Source organism: Lonchura striata, chromosome 8 (genome assembly GCF_046129695.1).
Source record: "Lonchura striata isolate bLonStr1 chromosome 8, bLonStr1.mat, whole genome shotgun sequence".
NCBI classification, from domain to species: Eukaryota; Metazoa; Chordata; class Aves; order Passeriformes; family Estrildidae; genus Lonchura; species Lonchura striata.
In genome coordinates this window covers 9,732,895-9,753,452 of record NC_134610.1, presented here as the reverse complement: position 1 = coordinate 9,753,452, position 20,558 = coordinate 9,732,895, and the positions used below count along the sequence as shown (strand labels likewise).

The 20,558-nt window shown below is 47.7% G+C and overlaps 1 protein-coding gene across 4 annotated transcripts in view; it reads right to left on the bottom strand.

Annotated features, from left to right (window-relative positions):
• HEG1 (heart development protein with EGF like domains 1) overlaps positions 1-20,558 on the bottom strand; it is a 51,056-nt gene that overhangs the window by 17,653 nt on the left and 12,845 nt on the right. For 2 of the 4 annotated variants that reach the window (XM_021526041.3, XM_077784931.1), the window contains exons 2-14: positions 15,516-15,758; positions 14,278-14,508; positions 13,633-13,905; positions 12,183-12,491; positions 11,466-11,780; positions 10,650-10,946; positions 9,454-9,753; positions 8,265-8,786; positions 7,578-7,919; positions 5,308-6,645; positions 2,951-3,070; positions 1,236-1,330; positions 401-459 (exon numbers count right to left, since the gene is read on the bottom strand). In XM_021526041.3, coding sequence (XP_021381716.3) covers positions 401-459; positions 1,236-1,330; positions 2,951-3,070; positions 5,308-6,645; positions 7,578-7,919; positions 8,265-8,786; positions 9,454-9,753; positions 10,650-10,946; positions 11,466-11,780; positions 12,183-12,491; positions 13,633-13,905; positions 14,278-14,508; positions 15,516-15,758 — 4,444 coding nt within the window. The remainder of the gene's footprint in view (positions 1-400; positions 460-1,235; positions 1,331-2,950; positions 3,071-5,307; positions 6,646-7,577; positions 7,920-8,264; positions 8,787-9,453; positions 9,754-10,649; positions 10,947-11,465; positions 11,781-12,182; positions 12,492-13,632; positions 13,906-14,277; positions 14,509-15,515; positions 15,759-20,558) is intronic. The other 2 variants (XM_077784930.1, XM_077784929.1) reach the window with 2 other exon arrangements.

Here is a 20,558-nt window from a genome sequence, read left to right as displayed (position 1 = left end):
CATTAGCACCATAAACATAGGACTGCTGTTAACACAAGAGATACTTACAAGACACAGCACTACATGCACTGTAACAGACCTTAAAACCAGGGCTAGCCAATACACAGAGAGGAGAATATGGAGCTGGAAGGAATGCTGGTAGCTCACTTTGGAACCAGCCATAAATCCCTCTTGGGCAGCCCAACCCCAGGCTGCTCAGGACAGGAGGAGAATAGCAGATGAGCCTGGCAAGCTGATCAGATGAGCCTGGCAAGCTGGTCAGGCACTCCTCATGTCCTGTACCACTGCCAGCTGGTTTGCATCTAGCACAGCACTGGCTCAAAATGGAAAGTGTGGCTCTCAAGTTGAAGATCCCAAATGCTCAAGTTTCTCATTTTTCCCCTGGTAGTCTTAGCCTTACCTGCTTGCTTTAACTGTGGAGTGGTGGTATCCTGGCAAGCCTGACAGCGATGCATTGAGCTGCAAGGAGGGAGAGAGCAGCTGTTAGTGCCCCAAGGGATGATGGAAGGAGGCAGTCCCATGGGATGTAGCATGGGACAGTCCTCCTGGGTCAATGACACCATCCCCTGTGTTTCCCAGAGATGCCTGCTGAGACCAAGGGGCTCTGAGCATCCCAGAGGTTCATCTGCTCTGTAAGAGACATGCACTGCCCTGTTGTCAGTAAGGGGTGGACAAAGTCACCATTGCACAGCCTTGGACAAGAACAAAGCCCTGGGGACTTCAACATGAGCATCTGTCTGTGCCCTGCTGTACAATGACCACAAAGGTCAGAGATGAGCCAGGTGTCAGCAGGGAGAGAGCCCCATGCAAGGCCAGGCTCAAAGAGCACCCTTGGAGACTGCAGATCTTCCCTGACCCTGGATCTGTGCAGTTGTTTATATTTATTCCCCAGCACAAATCCACAGTGACTCCACCCAGCACCTCCTTCCTTTGGCAGCATCTCTGAATCACCTGCTCCAAAGAGCTGGAATGAAGTGCACCCAGCCCAGGAACCACTAACAGGATGAACTTGTGCATGCAGTGATCTGGATAAGAACTGCACAGGGATGTGCAGATGATCCCCAGCCCATGGGTCTTTTTGGAGCTATTGATGGCACAACACTGTCCAGCACTGGGTCTCAACTGTCCAAGAGCCACATGGCTAAAACTGAATGGCTGGGAAATGTGACAATCATAAGAGGAATTAAGGGGACTTGTCCCACCAGCACTGCCAAAGTCCCAGCCAGGACACTCACCACCTCCAGGATCTCCCTCTCGACGTGGAAGAGCTCTGTGTACTTCCCGTGGGTGGTATTAAGTTTCAGGGGAACCTGGCCAATAAATATTCTCACTAAAAAGTCAAATAAGACAAGTTAGTTGGAACACATCTCTGTGACATGTATAGATAGTTTATCTGCCTTACATGAGAGGCTGTTTGCATGGAAAACCTCTTTACAAGGCATACAGAAAACTCAGATCTGAGAGTCACTGCCCCAGTAAAGCGAAGTCACAGCCTTGGATTTTTTTCCCCAAGGAAATGTGCTGCAATGTTCTCACAGTCCCAGTCAAATTCCAGAGCTCAGTGCTGCTGAACAGACAGTATTTCACTTCAGTGTTCATACATTTCATGCAGAAGCACAGACTAACTTAAATAGATCCCTCAACACAGGGAGAGATGGGTAAATTTAGTAAGAAGATAGTGTCAGGTACCAAAGTTATTTATGATAGTTGGGGGTCAAATTATGTCAAATCTCTTACTTTTCCCTGCAATGGAAGGAGATCAAATCAGTGAGTCAAAATAAAACACTGTAGAAAGGACGTTTTCCTTTTTCAAACTGCTGGAGAGAATGAGCAATGACATTTGAAAAGAGGTCCAAAAGATGCATTTTTCTGTGCTTAGATTCATATTTGATTCACAGCAGCAGAATGCAATAATCTGAGTTGTCCAGACTTGCAGAGATAATACCCCTAAATCTTGTATTAAGTGTCATGAGATCCTCAGTGGAACTGAGAACTCAGAATTCCAGCTTTATGTTCCATCAGAAAAACAAATACAGTTGCAGATAACATTATAAAGCCTCCAATTCTTTCCCATTTTTTTCCCATCCACTGAACCAATCTTCACCACAAACTGCATATCAGACATATCTAATGTAACAGCTCCAGACAAAAATTATTATGAGAATCACCTTCACAGTGTTTATATAATCTGTCCATACTCCAGTTCAAGGCATAATCAAAACAAGTCTCTAAATGAGAAGCTGACATATTCCAACTTGAAGAAATGTTCCAAAACACTCTTCAGGGACACCTCACCCATGTTTCCTTAGCAAAATTTCCATGCCTCTAATCCTTGTTGATTAAGGGTCAAAAGAAAATCCATGAAAACAAATTCCCCTTTACAATGGAATACTGTAAGTGCTTGAGACTGAGAGTCCTCTAATAGAAAGGAAGGGGTCAGAATCTGAGTTCCAGCTAATAACTGTGCTGCTCAAAAAATGCTAAAGGTATGAAACAAGACCTTGATCTTACAAAGACTTTCACCATGGCTGCTTAACTTTCCACACGTGGCTGATCCCACTGAAGCCAGGTTACACAACAGCCCCACTCATGCCTCCCAAGCCAAGTGCCTTCACTGGAGTTTGCAGGGCTGATAAGCTGCTGAATGCTCTTTGGGATTTTGAAAACACATCAGGAACAGCAGGGGCACATCTGTCCTTATTAAGAAGCCTGAGCCCACCGCTCCATTGCTGGGTTTTTAAGAAGAACTCGGATATCTCTGCCTGCTCCCCAGGCAGCCCAACACAACAGGCATTAGACACCACACTTGTATAAACACTAAAAGGCTCTGACAAAAGAGGTGTCTGGGAGGAACATTAAACTCCTGAACTAGTTTGAGCCTAAGACAATTTATTTTAGAAGATTAAAGATAATTATTTCCATCCCTAGTATTTCACTTTTGTTTTCTTACCTAAATTGCACTTTCCTTTTTCCAGCTCATATCCAAGAGGACACTGACAGATATAGGAGCCATGGGTGTTGTTGCAGGTGGCCAGTGCAGGACAAGGGTTGGAAAGACATTTATCCACCTCTATAAAAGTAAAAAAAAAAAAAAACAAAACAGATTATACTCACAGAATCATAAAAATCATCAACTCTTGGGTTAAAAGAGATGAACTTGGCTCCCCATCTGTGACTCCTTGAGCATTATCAGATGCTTCATTGCATCATTTGCACTTACTATTTATGCTGTTCCTAATTATTCTGTTGGAGCTGAAAGAATAAATATAAACCACTTGAATATTCATTCAAAAGCCCTTGAGGTCTAGCATGAATCCATGTTAATATGAACATCCAACTCATCTATAGCACTGCTCATCAGAGGACCTCAGGGTTCTTTCCAAAGACAAACCCAACAATTTATGCATGAGAAGACCAAAGAAGGAACCTCGACAGCCCCAATTAGACATGTGGGCATGGGCTGCTTCACCAAAGTCCTGCCCTGCTCATCCAAGCCCTGTTTCTCTGCTCCAAAGGTAGTGCTTGAGCACTGATCCAGTCTGTAGGTTACCCAGTAATGGTGGAGGCAGCCCTGGCTGCAATTACCTCTGTCCCCCAAGCTCCTCCATGCCAGCCTGGGGATGGTCACAGCAGCAATTCCTGCCTGTGCCACCACTCCCAGTGCCCTTCCTGATGGGTGAGCAAGAGCCTGGGGAGCAGACACCACTGTGATAACAGTGTCTCAGGGGATTAAGGACTGTAATGTCAGATGATTCACAGCTTACACAACTCAAACTGCAAATTCTGAAGAATATATCAAATATTTCCTCTTGGGGAAAAAAAAAAAAAAAAGGAAAAAAGATGTCCTGGTCAAAAAAGCTCTTCTTGCTGCATCTATGACTCACATGAGCACAAACACACATCACACACACCCACAAGGGCAGACCATAAGCAGGGCTGTGGACTTGTCAGTGACAAGGCTCTCCAAGACCAGCAAGACATCTTACACAGCACTTGTACCTGCCTTGTGGCTGCGGCTGAGTGCTGCAGCAGAGGCAGGAAGCACAGGCTCTGTGGTTAAAGCACAAGAGCCAAACCCATATGTGCATTTCTGGTAGCACTGCAATAACCCACAGCACCACACAGACCTGACAGCTCCCAGCCAAACTGCCCTGGCACACACCACTCGATGCAATCTCATGCCTGGCACAGCTGCCTCAGCATCAGTGAGAAGCAGATTTGGTGACTCTAATCTAAGCAGCCAGAAATGAGTGGGTGTGATTTAAAACCATGGCTTTCACTTTGCCATCCTTCAGTTCGTGCTTTGTACAGCAGAGACCAGGGCAGCCACTCTCAGGGCAGTGAGTGACCATGTACAAAGCACCATGTCCAAGACAGCAGAAGCACCTTTTGCATTCTGGTGAATGGCAAACCTTGGTTTTCAAAAGAAAGAATAATTTGACTAAAGTGTGAATCAGTTTCTAAAACGGCATTATCTTAATTTTTCAATTAAAAAAAAATTATTCCAGTTTTTTTTTTTCTGCATGAAGCTATAGCTATAATTAAAACAAATCAGCCTGAGAAGTAACCTTTAGATACTTAATTATTGGATGGAATATATATTATTGCCAGTATTTCACTGAGATTAATGCCTTTAGCATGCACAATATCTTACAGTGGCATGATGGCCAGGCTCTGAGCTTCAAACACAAAGTCAGTTTCCTTTTATATAAGACTTCAGCAAATGTATTTACTTGAGAAGATAAGAAGACTGGCAGTGGTAATAAATTACTATAACAACATACTCAGCAAGACTATGGTACCTAGCCTATCAGAAGAAGCATCAGGCCCCTAAGAAGATTAATATTTAGTGAGGTGGGGTGAAAACAACCATAGGTTGTAATATGAGAAGCAGTTTCAACACAAATACCAAGTGCCGGCCAACTGTACCTTCTCAATAATAAGACAGATATCAATCATTATCTATTGTTATTGTTGAGCCATCAAGAAATATAAAGTGCATCCTGTGCTTACCTGTAAAGCAAATCAGATTTATTTTCTGAAAACTGTCAAATCTCAGCTTAATCTTTCTATCAGAATTTTCATCAAAGTGCTCACCCTTATTTCACCCATTCAACTTGATTGGTTAAACCCTCAGCTTAAAAAGAACAACACAGAGATGAGTTATTGCCCTCAAAGCCTGCTGACAACAGACTTGTCATACACACATGCACACACAACTCTTTGAAAAGTCTTCAAGTGGGACCCAGGTATTCCTGCCTGCTTGTTCCTGGCCCCACCACTGCTGAGAGCCATGGCACACCTTACCTGTGGCTGGAGGTGATGTCCTCAGCCCGACCGTGCTGCTCGACGGAGGAGCAGTGGTTGGTTTGGTAGCAGCCAAAGTAGTTGCAATGCTCGCAGTGGTCTTGATGGTTGGAGGTGCTTGAGAAGGACTTGTAACAGGGATGTTTTCCTTGCCAGGCTTTGCAGTGGTGGGACCCATGGCTTCTGTGCTTTTACCAGTGGCATAGCTGTGCTTAGTGGCAGTGGGTGTCTGGGCCCTGTGGTCTTTCATGGTGCTGGTCTCACCTGGGGTGGGCCGGTGACTGGATGGTGTTGTCAGCACAGGAGGTTTCACCGTGGTCACTGCCACTGCAGGGACAATGCTGCTGGGATTTGTTGCACTTGGTGAGGGACTAAGGGGTGCATCTGTTGGACCAGCCTGTGGAGTAACACTGGCTGTGGTGAGCAATGGTGTTGTCTTCCCAAAGCTGTCCCCTTGGGTGGTGGCATCTCTAGGTGAGGCAGTCTCTGTTACTGTCACAGGAGCAGACACAGACACGATGCGTCCACCAAGCAGCTCCATGGGCTCCGTAGGGAGAGGTGACCTGGTGGGAGTGAAGGTGGTGCTCTTTTGGGGATGGTGTGTGACATTGGGCTTGTTGGTCTCTCTGGGTGAGCTCCTGGCTGTGGCAGCTGTGGAGGGCTCCTGCCTGACCACACTTGTAGCCACGGTGGTGCTTGCTTGATCACTCCCACTGGACTGCGAGATGGGTGAGGGTGATGAAATCAATAAAGATGCCAATGAGTAAGATGGGGAGGGCAAGGAGGAAGTGGGCAAGGAGGACGACAAAGCCTGCAGAGGGGGTGAAGATGCCATCACAGAGGGCGAGCGTGGCTCAGGTGATTCTGACAGTGTAAACAGATGAGTTGGCGGTGGTGTCGATGACAGTGATGACAGTGAGGAAGAGGCTGGAAATGCTGATGAAGACAGAGATGATCTGTCAGTGGTCAACAGCTCAGAGGCAGTGTTGAATAGAGTTGTATTTTCTATGCTGCCTGTAGAAGCAGACGTCGATGGTTTGGAAGGGTGCACCAGCAATGGCTCCGTAGATGGTTCAACAAAACTGCTACTGTTTGATGCATTGGTCTGCCTGTCATGAGCCACAGATGACTGTGAGGCATCAAAAGGGCTGGAAATTTCAGAAAAAAAGGTGGAACTTTCTGAGGAGTCAGCAGAGGTGCTGCTGTTGGAGATAGACAGGAGGGTCCTTTCTCCTCCTCTGGTATATGTGGTTGAAATGTATGTGCCGTCTGTGTGAGAAACCGAGGTCCTTTTCTCAGCATCACTGCTACTGACTGGCTGATGGCTACCTGAAAAGTCTGGAGTAAAAGGACAAAAAATATTAGAAAGACAGAGTAATATGAAAGCATTTTGAGGTCATATTAAAACTGCTTGCTAAATGAGATGTTCTTGTCTGTGAACGTGTCCATGATTTTCTAAGAATTTCAAGCACCATTCGAGCATGGTTATAGGATTAGGAGTCTTATTCACTCCTTAATTGACTGTAAAATTATGAACCCTGACAGACACTAGATTCCCATGAGATGTGCAGGTTTCCAACTCACTGTTCTTCACATATTGCTTTCCTAAAGATTGAGATCTTAACATTCCAGGTATATGTGGCAAGCTAAGCAGGAAAACCCAATTGTTCTCTTTATCACTCATTAATTACAAAACTCATATCCTCTCCCTCTTATCCTCCATTCCCATCTACAGAATATCCATCTTGTTCAGTCAGTTTTTTTTAGACACAGTGAACTTCATGCCTCTGCAGGATTAAATTATTACATTATGTTAATTTGCAGTTTATCATAAACCCAGTGATTCAAAACTTTGCAGCCAAGAAAACCTAAATGCACATCAGCATGCAAAAAGTTCAATTGTTTAGCACAAAAGGTGCAATCAGACTTATAGTACCAATTTCAAGATGTACAACTAAGTTCAGCCAACTTTAAAAATATAAAATATGGTATTGAAAATTTGTTTTAATTCTACAACTGCCTTAGGTCATCATGAAATACATCTGAAAGTATCACTCAAAAGAAACCAGTTAGGGTGCAAAAAAAAAATGCAGCCATCATTATGGCTCCACTTCGGGAATAGCTTCCCATGTGTGTGGGGTCTGGTTTTGGAAACATCCCCCTGAGTGAACCCATAGGTGGTGAATGTAGTAATGAATGAGAACTTTATGTACAACATACTAAAAAATGGACAATTCCCCCCAGATGTACACCAAAAAACATGAAATTACTTGTGAGATCGTTTTGGAAAGAAGAGTCAGTGGGTATCTTGGCAGAACGTACGAAGACCGTCTCCGTCGCAAAGCCCGTGAAACCCCCGCTGCTGGTGGAGGCGTTGGCTGTCCTGCCCTGCTCCACCAGTGCTGGCTCAGGCGGCCCTGGAGAGCTGGAAGCTCCAGCATGGGAAGAAGAGCTCTCCATGCCACCAGCCAGAGTGCCATCTGTCACTGAGAGCAGCATCCTCTCCTCAGCACCCGCAGACGTGGATGAACTGTACACGGGATCGGTGATGGGGCTGGACATCCTCATCTCAGCACTTGAGTTGCTTAGGGAGCGATGGCTGCTGCCAGTGGCTGGAAAGGGATTAAAAAGCAGGTGTCTGATTTTATCATCTCAGATCAGACAGGACTGTCCAAATACTGAGGAATCAGTACCATCAGAGTCATAATGGCATGTTTATGTTATTCGTAATTATCACCCCAACCCAGACAGGCACTGGATGCGTCCTACAGAAACAAGCTACATGTCTCAATGAGCACCAGCAGCTGCTCACCACGGGCAGGACCACGACCACTTATAAATGCTGCCCATGCCACCTGCAACAGCTGTGTCATACCAACAGCTGTGTCATATCAATCCTACAGAGAAGGGGAACAGACAGGCACTCAAACACTACCCCAGAGTTCAGAAAAACTCACTGGAAGATTCAGCAGCAGCTGAGAAGTAGGTGAAGACTCTGGATGAAAGGGTGACCTTGGGCTCTGGGGACCCTGCTTGGCCAGATGACATATGTGTCACTCGAGGCCATGCTGTGGAGGACGGGACAGGGACAGTGCGGGTGTCCCCAGCTGTGTCCAGATGAGATGTGAGGCTTTCTGCTTTTGTGCTCCACGTGCTGTGGCTACCTGTGGCTTGAGATGTCCCTTCCTTGTGGATGAAGAGTGTGGCTGAAGGTGAAGGCACTGAAATGCTGGGAGAAAACGCAGGCAGCAGCTTTGTTGGAAGCTCACTTTGTTGGAGTCCTGCACCGCTCTGTGAAACATTACTCTGCATCCCAGGCTCTGCTGCTGATGAGGACAGCAGGACTGTGTCCAGGGTGCTGGAAGCTCCACGGGTGTCCAACATGGGCACTGTGCTGCTCTCCTCACTGGCAGTAGCTGTCACCACACTGGGTGTGCTGGTGAGATGCAGGCGTCCTCCCATTGCTGAGGTCTTGTCTGCTGAGAGAAAGCAAAGCAAAGTGATTTATGTACCCTAAACTATAAATTAGCAGGTGTTCTCTCCTCCATCACCAGCCTCAGGCTGAGGACACAGAGAGAATGTGGCAGAAAATCCAATCCTTAGGAAAATGCTAACTGTGAAGACACAGCTCTGTGCTGTGCTAGGAGCTGCTGCTCACAGCAAGACACCAGGAACAAGTTATGGGAGCACTTTTGGGTTTGTTTCCCTTCGGCACTGCTCCCACAGGCCTGACCTGGGCACCAGGCACCCACACTGCTACCTCTGCACCCACAATGAGTGAGGGGGAGGTTACACAGCACCCCAATCCCTGGTACTTGAAGGAAAGCATGGCAGGTTTGTATGGGATCAGTAAATATTGCCTGTGCACCCAGGGTGGGAGTCAGGACTGACTGCTGCTGCTTCTGCTGGTACAAACACAGCCAGTGGGGCCGTCTGAAGTTGTGCTGTCCCTGAAAACACAGCAAATCTCAAGACTGCTCTGGCAGTAAGGCTGGCTTTTCCTGGTGGCTAAATGGAAGAAAGAGAATGTGTTTTTCTCTGGAAGCTGAAATTTTCATCCATAACATCCAGTGCCATCATCCAGCACCTTCCAGCACACCCTCACTCTCCATGCAGGTGGGTGTCTGATGTGTGGTCAGAGCTCACCTGGGGAAGTGCTTTTTGGAGCAGATGGTGAGCCTGTGAGCAATGGGTTCACAGATGACAGGGTGGTATCTCTGCCACCACCACCCAAAGAAGACTGGGAATGGCCTGGAGAGCTGATGTCTTCAGTACCAGTGGTGGAAACCTCTGTTGTTTGGGCCAGTATGGTGCTGGCTGGCAGAGACCTTAACGTCCTCCCTCCACCCTTGGTGCCTGTTGTGGAAATGGAAGTGCTGGTGGTGGGGAAATTGGTTCTTCTCTCTGTTGACAGGATGCTGAATGACACATGGCTGCTTCCAGTAGCTAAAATGTGATAAAGAAACAATTTACATTTTTACACATATGGAACTATAAATAAAAATGAGCTTTCTTCCAACAGCACCCAGAGGCAGCAAGTACAGTATACAAACACAAGTAAAAAATAAGACAAGATGTCAATTTCCAAAGATGTAAATCCTTCCTACTAAAATTTGTCTTTTAAACAACAGTGTGATGCTGACAAAAGTGCTATTATATAAAAACTGTTGAAACACTAATGCTGTGCACTTGATTTCACCATTATGTGCCTGAGTGCACTCCATGCTGCTAGAACAAATACTGGGATGACCCAGAAAAGCCAGGAAATCAGTTCAGACACGGCACTACCCTGAGCAGTGTGAAGGGCTTAGAGAAGTCTGAAGAAACAGGATCAGGAGGATCATACCCTTTCAGAGCCTTGGTGGGGACTATAATCAAACAGCAGCATGAAGGACCTCAGAGACCACATTTAAAGTTGCTTTAAATTTGTTGAGCTGGTTCAAATTCTGGGAAGCAGCATGATTCAAGAAGTAGGACAGAAGGTAGAAACTGAAGTCTGATCCCTGGGACCACAGGGACATGATCTAATCCTCACTTGCTTAGTTCTCTTGTCTGTAACATGAAGATAGCCACTGGAGACAGTAAAAAAAGGACTGTGATTTGAAAGTTAATTATTTTTCTTGGCATAATGAAACTTTCCACACATGTGCCCTTTCTGTAAAAAATCTAAAGCACAGTTTTTTGGTCAAGAAAGAGCTGAATAATTTCAGACACAAAATCACACTGCATCCCTCCAAACAGTATATTCTATATAGCAGGAAAGAGTCAGGCAAGTGCACGCTGCAGGAAGTTCTCCTTTGGCTTGTAAGAAAAATGCTATTTCACTTCTAACGTGAGCTCACCTGGGGAAGGACCTTCCAAAGGAGAGCCAGAACGTGTTAGGGGGGAGTCTGCCACCTCGGTGAACTCTGTCATTCCTGTGAACCCCTGAGCTCTGGAGGTCTCTCTCACAGAAGATGTGGACAAGGATTGGGTTGTGCCCAAGGTCCTGTACGTGGCACTGCTGGCCGTGGAGCCCTTGGCAGCCCAGGGTGGTCTCCCACTGCCACCACCGCTGGACGTGGCTGAAACGGGAGTGCTGGGGGCAGAGGAAGGGAGGGAGGTTTCCTCTGCCACTGGTCGGTGGCTGCTTCTGACACCTAGGACACAATAAAACCAGGCTTGATTTGTGCATACAGAGCTGTGCATACAACTGTTGGCTCAGCACCCATTTCTACAAGGCCCATTGAGAAGCTGAAGGTGTTTCTCTGGGAGGAGGTGAAACCCTTAAGTACAGGCACATGAAAAACCCATGAAAAGTCTCAAACCCATGTCCTACAGACCAGCCTGCATGGCAGATACAGCACCAGGTGACAGCTGCAAAACCCCAGCAAGTATCTCGGGCAGGGAAATTGTGTGCACATATTTCTTAGCAATGTTCTCCCCAGGACAGACAGGAGTTTCATTAGTAACAAGGCCATCGATGTTTTCCACTTTTTCACCCAAAAGCTGAGTTCCACTCCTCCTTCCCACCCACCCCACTGCCAGCTCAGTGCAGCCAGTAATAAAAACATCCAAGTATCCAATAAAGACTGATGACCATATCTGAAGAAAAACAACACAGGGATGTGAAATCTCATCCACCCCAAGGCAGACAACTTTCAGATTAACAAATTTACCTCGGGGAGGACCTTCAGAGGCAGAGAGGGAGCTTGTGAGCAAAGGACCCCCAGGAGAGCCTGGGAGATGGGTGGCTTCCCATGAGCTGTTGGGATGATGTGTCCCAGTCCTCAGGGAAGAGGAGGTCCCACCCAAAGAGCTTATGGGGTTGGTGCTGGCAGCGTCCCTTGTCACTCCAGCTGTGTGGCCCTTTTCTGGGGACATCAGAGTCCCTATTGCCACGCTGGACATGTCATCACCCTGGATGTCCAAGGGTAGCATCGCCTCTTCAGCACCTGGGATGCTCTTGAGGAGTTCATATTTGCTGCTAGAAGCTGAAAAAAGAGAAGAGAAAGACAAAACTGCATAAACATAATTAAAAATTGCTGGGTAGGGCTCATCCCACCGTTAGTAGATGTAGACAACGTATGTGTGAATATTCAATACGGAAATATTTAATACTGGGAAATCATTAAGACAGGGAAAAAAAGTGGTCTCTAAATAGGAACTGCTGAAGTTATTGCTTGCAAAATTCAACTGGAAATTTTCAAGGAAAATCTATCCTCCCCTTCCAACAAGAATAATATTTATCCATACTTTCATTTCTGTGAAATGTTTTTAAATGTACAGAATGTGCCAAATACAATATTATTCCTCCTTTCTTTAAAATAAAAAGGATATATTTTGTTAATAAAGAGTCTTTAAATAAGAGTTTTGAGCTATCTATCAAAACTCACTTGTGGAAGCGCTTCCTGAAACGGACGGCAAGCCTGAGAGCAATGGGTCTGTGACACCTCTGCCTCCATCACCCTGAGCACCCACAGACACCTCAGGGGTCCGACTCTGGGCTGAAGAGCTGCTGAATTCAGTCCCAGGGGTGGAAATCTCTGCCATGGTGACCAGCCTGGTGCTGGCTGGCAGAGACCTTAATGTCCTCCCTCCACCCTTGGCAGCTGTTGTGGAAATGGAGGTGCTGGTGGTGGGGAAATCCGAACCGAACCTCTCCGTAGCCGAGTTGTTGGATGGATGGTAGCTGCTTCCAATGCCTACGGTACAATTTAAAAAACAGATTTATACATATGAAATTATAAACAGGTGGATCCATTTTCTTCCCAGATGCTTACAGCACCCATACAGATATTAAGCATAGGAAGTTTTCAATCTGGACAAAGTGCTCCTTTGGAAAGGCATGACTCTTCTCAACATAGGAAGACCTTGCACAAAACCCAGGACTTGCTGCCAGGTTTTGTGAAAGTGGCATGGTCCAGACAGCAGGAATCCCCACAGAACAAGGACTTGGGAGTTTGCCTTTAAATCCCACCTTTGCTGTAATATTGCTGGAAATAGGCTCAGGATTTTTTTTTTTTTTTCCCTGTGGCTTAAGCACAGCATCCAACAGCAAAGGGAGGAAACCTAAGCCCAGCCACATTCCCATATGAGCCTGCAGCTCACTCCACATCCTGGGGCTCAGCGGGGCACAATCCTTCAGATACTGGATCTCAGGTTTCCTACAGCCCCAGTGGTGCTCCCAACAACTGTGACAGAGGGAAGGGATGTGTCAGTGTGAGAACCCAGAGATGAGTTTTTGCTCCTGAAAAGCCCTGGACACAGGATAAGGATTCAGTAACACTGAACTTTTCAGTATTCATGTGGAGCTGGGCAAAGTCTCTGTTTTTGGGAACTCCAGAAATTGGCTGCTGCAGAGCAAGCAAGGGAGGCCATAGGGCCAGGGATCTCAGGTTTGCTGCCCTGAGCAAATTGTTAAGCACAGGATCTCACCCTGTCTAGCTGAGGGCAAGCCCACCCCGTGTGGCCACAAGTGTGGGTTCCCAGCCTCCCACCCCACTCCCTCACCACTTGGGCACAGGTCAGACAGGGCTCAGAGCTGCCCTTGCTCTGCAGCTGGCACTGGCCCAGTGAAGCTATTTCACAGCTGCAGACATCCACCCTGCAGAAAACACTACTATGATAACATCCAAAGAACTTTTTTTTTTTTTAAACTGGAAAATGCTGGGGGGGTTGGACCAAATTTTTTTTTTCCATTGCTTTTTTCTGCTTTCAGCAGGGAATTTCAGCTAACCATCCAAATAATAAAAAACAGAGCACATGCAAAACAGAGCATCTCCTCTGCTTCAAGAAAGCAAACACTATCAAGTGGCTTTTCAAAACTATGAAAGAAAGGCTCACCTCCAAAGGCATTGTCCATGGGAGGTGACGCAGACAGAAAAGCCCTGGTGAAGTTGCCTGTGACACCCCTGGGGTGCAGCACGGTGTGCTCTGCACCAGTCTGGGCACTTGAAGCCTGGGAGGAGGCGTGGGGCTGTCCCAGGGGGGCACGGAGGGCAGTGCTGGGGCTGCTGCCCCAGGGGCTGGGTGCAGCAGCTGCAGTGCCCATGGCAGGGCTGCTGCCCAGCTCTGTGCCCACCCAGCTGCTCACGGCTCCAGAGAGGCTGTCAGTGCCTGCAAGGCAAAGGGGGAAAGCAGATGAGAACCCAGAGATGGGCTCAGCTGCCCGCACACCATTCCACACTGCCACCCTTCCCCTGCCCTTCAGCCCCTGTCTGCACTGTGCCTACAGAAACTCTGGGTCTGGAAGCTGCATCAAGATAATTTCGAATACTAGAAGTCGCATGGATTCTTTTCTCCATCCTTGTGCATAAAGCAAGCCAGTAAACTGCCCTGAGTGAGGATGGAGAGCTGGATCCACAAAGCTGTACAATACAGGAGAACCAGGCTTAACCAATGCTGGCTGCTCTGGGAAACAGCATTCACCTTCCTCCCAGGTGTTGGAACAGTTTCCCAGTGTTCCTAGGCCGAACTGGGATGGCCCACCTGGGTGATGAGGTTCTGAAGATGAAGGTAGCAGCGCTGTCCTCACGGTGTTGTCAAACCCAGACACGTTCCAGACCCCATGGTGCCCTCCCTGCATCCCCTCAGCCGAATCAGTGCTGACAGCTTCCGAGCCTGGTGGTGTCTCCTCAGCAGCTGCAGGGGTGTGGGGAGAAGCCAGAGACCTCTTGCCTCTCCCTGGCCTGCCTGCAGCATGGTGATGGCTTCCAGGGTCTGGAAAGCAACAGGGAGAAGGTCATGTTCACCTGGAATAGTTCTTTTGTCTCAGCTGGGTGGCAGAAGCATCACCTGCAGTGGTACCCAGCCCTACCAAATGCAATAGGAGGGGTCACAGCTGCATCCCTCATGTTTTCTCTGTTTAACAGAGCACAGTTTAACTGCAGGAGGGATTGATGGGAACAGAGGGTGTCTGTCGCCAAAATATAGTGGCATTTTAAACTTTGTCTTCATTTGTGCATGGCAAAAGAAACAGATTTTTTTTTTTTTTTTTTTTTTTTTTTAGAGACAGTAAAAATGCCGAAGGCAATAAGGAGCTGGTGCTAGAACAGCCCACAGCTGGCAGCCTGGGCATGCCAGCTCCACATTCTAGTCCCTAAGCAGAAAAAAATAAAGGAATCAAAAAAATTAAAGAAAACCTCTATGCTTATATCTTATTTCAGCCAGGGATATTAAAAAAAAAATAAGTGGGGACAGTGCAATCAGCACAGCTTTGTCTTGCTGCTGTGAGAAACAGGCCTTGATTTAAGTTCATATTTAAAAGAGTACAATGGTTTACTTATGACTGAAAATTATGAACAAGCCCAAAAGTAAGTGTTCACTTGCAGGTTTTCCATGTAAGGACCTCAGCCACAAATCGTCATTGCAACTGGTCAGTTATCCTTAAGCTGAGTTCTTACAACCTGGGCTGGGCTTGAAATGGGGTTCAGTTCCTGATGGAGAAATTGTGAAGACACCCAGGGGTCTGCACGCTTTGCACAGCCCCTGAGCTCAGTGGATGGGCAGAACTCCCTGGGTACTGCTGAGCGGTGAAAAACAGGGGCAGCTCCTGAGAATCATCTTTGTTGAAATGTTAAAAAACAAAGCCCAGCTTTCTGAGATTGGATTTCTCTCAAAAATCTGCATTTCTAGCTGTGAGGCAGGAATACTCCCTGACCCACTGGCTGTGCTCAGTCCATGGGCTGGGAAGAGCTAACAGGGACTCTCACATCCATGAAACTCACCGGGAGGATGGCTGGGGGTGAGCAGGTGGGTCACTGTCCCAGCAGATGGGTTCTCTGGGGATCCTGCTCCTGGAGGGGTGACATCCCCATCACTGGCAGGGGGGCCAGTGTGCCCTGTGACCCTGCTTGCTGCTGGCACTGCCCCCTCCCTGCTCCCAGCCAGCATCGTCACCAACTCCACAGGAGCACCAGCAGTCCTCATCTCCGGGCTTGAACTTCTCTCCTGATGGCTGCCTTCAATGACTAAAAGGAAAGACAAAAAAACTTAGATCCCATCAGAACTGATGTGCAGGCTCAGCTCACTGCAGTAACACCAAGGCCAGACTTTGAGCTCATTTACTTACACTAGAGAAAAATTTTGCATAATCAAAACACAGACATGAAATTTATTTTTGGATTTGCACCAGTGGAAACTAGATTGGTCTGTGGGACCAAAAACCAAAACCCACCTCTGTGCAAAACACTAATTCAATTCAGCACCCTCAGGATTTTTTTGTGTTAGGAGAAATCAATTTTGAATGGAGCAAAAAGAAAGTCTTAAACAAATGGAAATACAGTGTAGAGTCCATGGCAGGAGTGTTAAGGTGTCCAGAGCTGACAGTCCAGCACAGCCCATGTGCCCCATTCTGAATGTAAGATGGGAGTGGAGAGGGCCCCACAGCTCCTCCCCTCTCTCCACTTGGCCAGTGCTTGCTGGACACCCAACCTCAAATCCCATCACCTGCAGGGAGCTGGCATGAGGCTGGCTGAGAGCTGCAGGGCACTCAGGATGGTCACTATAACCCAACCAGCCACAGTGCAGCACTGGGGACAGAGGAGATGAGTATGGTGGGGATTATATGGCTCACCCACGTACCAAAACACCCCAAAGTGATGAGATATTTTAGCATTTCTAACATAATGTCTACCAGAATATGAGAAACAAGATGAAGACTGTGCATGAGTGGTGGTGCAGGGAATCAGGGTTTGCAGCTTATGGTACCACCCAGGGCTGTGAGGATTTCACTGCATATCAGTTCACACAAAAACCAGTAGTCACCATCTATGTCACAGTCCCAAGGCTTGGCTGGCACTGCAGCCTCAGATGACCTGCAGAGCCCACAACAAGCTTGGAAGCCAAAAGCAAGTCCAAATCTGAAAGGGCAAGGTCCCCATTTTGTCCATCTTCCTTACAACCAAAACGCAGTCCCTGTCAGGTGCGTGGCATCCACAGGCAGCAGATAAAAGCACTCAGCCTCTGCCCAAAAGCCCTGCTTTTGAAGGTTAAGCCTGTTCTGGGCCTCCAAACATTTTCTGTAAGAAAATAGTGTGTTCAAGAGAAACACTTATGGGACACCTCCTCCTTGTCCTGTACGTCTTCTTTGGAGTTGCTGCACCTGCCACAGCAGAGGTGGTGATTTCGGAAGTGGTGTCCTCTATACATCTGCAACAGCATCACTGGGAACTCACCAAGAAATAGAGGGGTAGGTAGGACAGTCTGTATTTCATCCAGTCTAAGCCCCATGTGGGCCAAGGAGACAAGAGCTGTGGTGGAGCAAAGCCCCCAGGGTACCATTACTGGCAGCGCTCAGTGGCTGCAATGCCGAGCAGCCACTGCCACCCAGAGCCCACTGTGAGCCACAGCCTGACTCACAGGGAAAGCTTCTGGTCCTCACCAGCTGGACAATGGGATGGGAAGTGGCAGGAGATGCTTGCTGTGTTCATTTGCAAGCCAATACCCAGCCTGTAATTGTAGCCCAGAAGTCCATTTATAGCAGCCCCAAAAAATGTGGCTGTGCTGGAGGGCAGTGCACTGAATTTCTCTCCATCCCCCTCTCACTAAAAGCTTTCAGCTGTGCAACCCATGCTGACTGGAAAGCTTTGCTGCGTGGAGAGAAGGCAAAGCAGCAGATGCTTAAAGAAGCCCTTAGGGTATGAGGATAGACAGAAGGAAATCTGCTTTCTCAGGTTGCCAAGTCATTTGTCAACAAGGGCTCTGGACAGGCAGGCTGAAATACACAGGATCACACTGCAGCAGGCATTTCATTGCCACTTCTTAAAAAGTAATCCTGGAAATGCCAACAAGCAGTGCCTTCAGCTATGTTCCTTGATTGAATGAGACCAGTTCAAAAGTAAAACACTGCTGTTTGCTTATCTGGTGGTTGTTTGCCCTGCAAATCCACCTCAGACTGTTCTCTATCTTCTTTTGGCTCTGCAGAGCTGCTGGGAATAAACTGAAGCAAAACCCTTCCCCTTATTGTGGGCGCCAGCAAACCTGGCTTTGAGTGCAGCCAGGCAGTGGAGGGGCTGAATAAGAAGGTATTATTTACATAGGCTTTTTAGAGTCAACTGGCATTTTTAACTCTGCCCTGCAAGGTATACCAGGTCCTGGCGAAGGGAGGAAAACCTTGTGCTAGCATGAGCTCAGCTCCCCAGATAGGCGAGTGCAGAGCATAAACTATGCTGGAAAATTCAACCCACAGCATGTAGTAAGGAAACCCCTCAAAAAATTGTGCTCTTCAACAAAATAGACACGAAATCTCACATCCATCAAGCCTACCAGAAGTGCAAGATAAAACCACAATATCCTCTTTGATTTGCCTGAAGAAATTAAGACTTCAAAGACGACCCTCCTCTGGAGCGGATGGACCAGATCAGACTTCTTCCAAAAAATTCCCCACGGGACCATCTGGCCTCCCCTGACGCATTAAAGGCTTAAAGCAGAGTGGCTCTTTAGCTGAGGTACCGATCTGTCACTAACAATTTCGTCACATCCTAAGCTGCCAACAGCTTTGCACGGTTTAATCACATAACCACAGCCACTGAGAAATATTTGACTTCCAGCACAAAACCCTGCCACCCACTGGATTGGTGTTTTCCTTCCCAGTTAAAACTAGCAGTGATGCTCACCAGACAGGTCGAGGCTTGGAGTTACTTTTTCTTTGCAAGCATAACAAGTCCGTGGCTTGCTGTGAGCCGAGTTACATAGCTCAGCCAGGACAAACAGATCAAGTTCCAGCTGATTTCTCAAGGCTTTGGGCTTGCCCCTGGCAGCCCAGTTGGATATCTACCTTGTGAGACTCCTGAAAAATCTCTTTTGGGCCAACAATTTTCTGTATTCATCCCTGGCACAGCACAGGCATTGCCCTGTTTCAGAGATGGCTGCATCCAAGGCAGCATTTAGGAGATGCTCACAACTCAACCATGGGCCAGCACAACACCAAAAAGCACAATAATGCAAGTTTTCTGCAGTGACTGCGATCACACACAGACACCTTAGGGCACGGAGGGAGGAGGGATGTATCCTGCTGATGCCAGGAGAGCAGCATCCCCGCCGGCAGCATTTGCCAGGAGATTGCAGCCAGCCAAGGCACGTCACAAGCTATCCCAGCCCCGCTGCTTCCCTGAAGATGGGATTTTTTTCCCCCTCGAGAGGAAGAAAAATCCTTTCTTAACGGGGGAACACAAATTTCATCTGAGTTCGCCCAGTCGGAAAGCCAAGTCCAGAGCAGCGGGCATTCCCTGGGGAGCGTTCCCGGCGGGACGGGGATGGAGCCGCCCGTGCAGCGCTGTTCTGCGGGCTGCGGGCCACGCCGGGAGATCCGCGGCGGGCGGAGCACGCGTGGAGCCGCAGCAGCTCCTCCCGGGACCCGCAGCTACAGCACAAACCCACATCTGTCAGCGTTGCATAACCTCAACATCATCCGAGGCTCGCGGAGGGGAGGAAAAAACTCATCGCGACTTCGCAAACTCCTCGCTGGCTGCAGGGAAGGTTGGGAAGAAAGGCAGGGAGGAGAAGCGGGGAGCAGGGCCGGGGCAGCTCCGTTTTGAACGGAGCTCTGTTTTGAACGGCTGCTGCGGATGTCGGGATCATGGGTGGAGGCCGCTTAGGAGCCAAGCGAGTTTGTGCGAACAAAAGCTAAAGCCCTAAATCTGGACCGTCCAGGGCTCTCTGGGATTTTCAATTTCCTTCCTTGTTCTTGCTCTGAAAGAAGAAGTTCAAGGCGGGGGGGGGAGCAGAGGGGGCTGAAATGGAGCTTAAAAAAAAATCATACTTGAGATGGGTCAATTGAGTGTAAACACACTGATAATATGCTTGGGGAAGGTCCCTCGTGTGCACTAAGTGCGGGAAAAATGCAAGAGGTTTTTAACCACATGCAGTCAACCCTGTTCTGCTAATTTTTTTTTATCAATAAAAGGATTTTTTTTTGTCTGGATTAAGAAAGGTGGCAAGAGGGGGTGTATGGGGAAGAGAAGAAAAGGTGCAGAAGCCTTGCCATTGCCTCTCACCCTTTTGTGGGGGTTGGTTTGGGTGCAGTACCCTATAGACACATTCCCTTCCTGCAGTGCTTCTGCTCCTTGTCCTCTCCCCACCGGCCCCAGGCAGAGCAGGACAGCAACTCACAGGACCTTCAGTAATTTTAACCATAATAGGAGATTAGTGCAGGCAACAAAGGTGCCTAGAGCATTAACATGTCACCTCAAGAAAAGTGATGGGGTTTAATGCCAGCAGCATCCCCTGCAAGCTCTGAATGCCAAAGTCCACATGGCTAATGCCCACCTGGGGATGGGTGGGCTGGGGACATCGGCATTATCCTCAGACATTCCAGTGCCATGCCACAGCACGTTGCTCGCAGTTCTGCTTTATGACACAGAAACACTCTGCACTTCCACACCAGGACCTGTAAAACCTCAGAGGATGCTAAAGGCCATTTTTGCTTCCTACACTTTTTTTCACCATCCCAGAGCCTGATGCTCGGAAATGCCATTAGGAAAAAAAAGGATCCGGTTACTGCTCTTAAAATCAGTACCCTAAAGCAAGGAAACAGGTTCTCTAAAATAAAGAGTACACAGAAATCTGTGATCCTTTCCAAAAGCACAGGATATATACATATGGAGTGCCCACAACTGGGATAAAACCTGCACAGTGCAGGGGCAGGATATTGTTCTGCTTATCAAGAGGTTTACAGCCTCTTAGTTTTGGTGTCCTAAACATTTCCCTGGAGAGGTGCAGGCTGCCAGATAACCTGCTCAAGCCTATGAAATCCTAAACTTCCTTCTTAT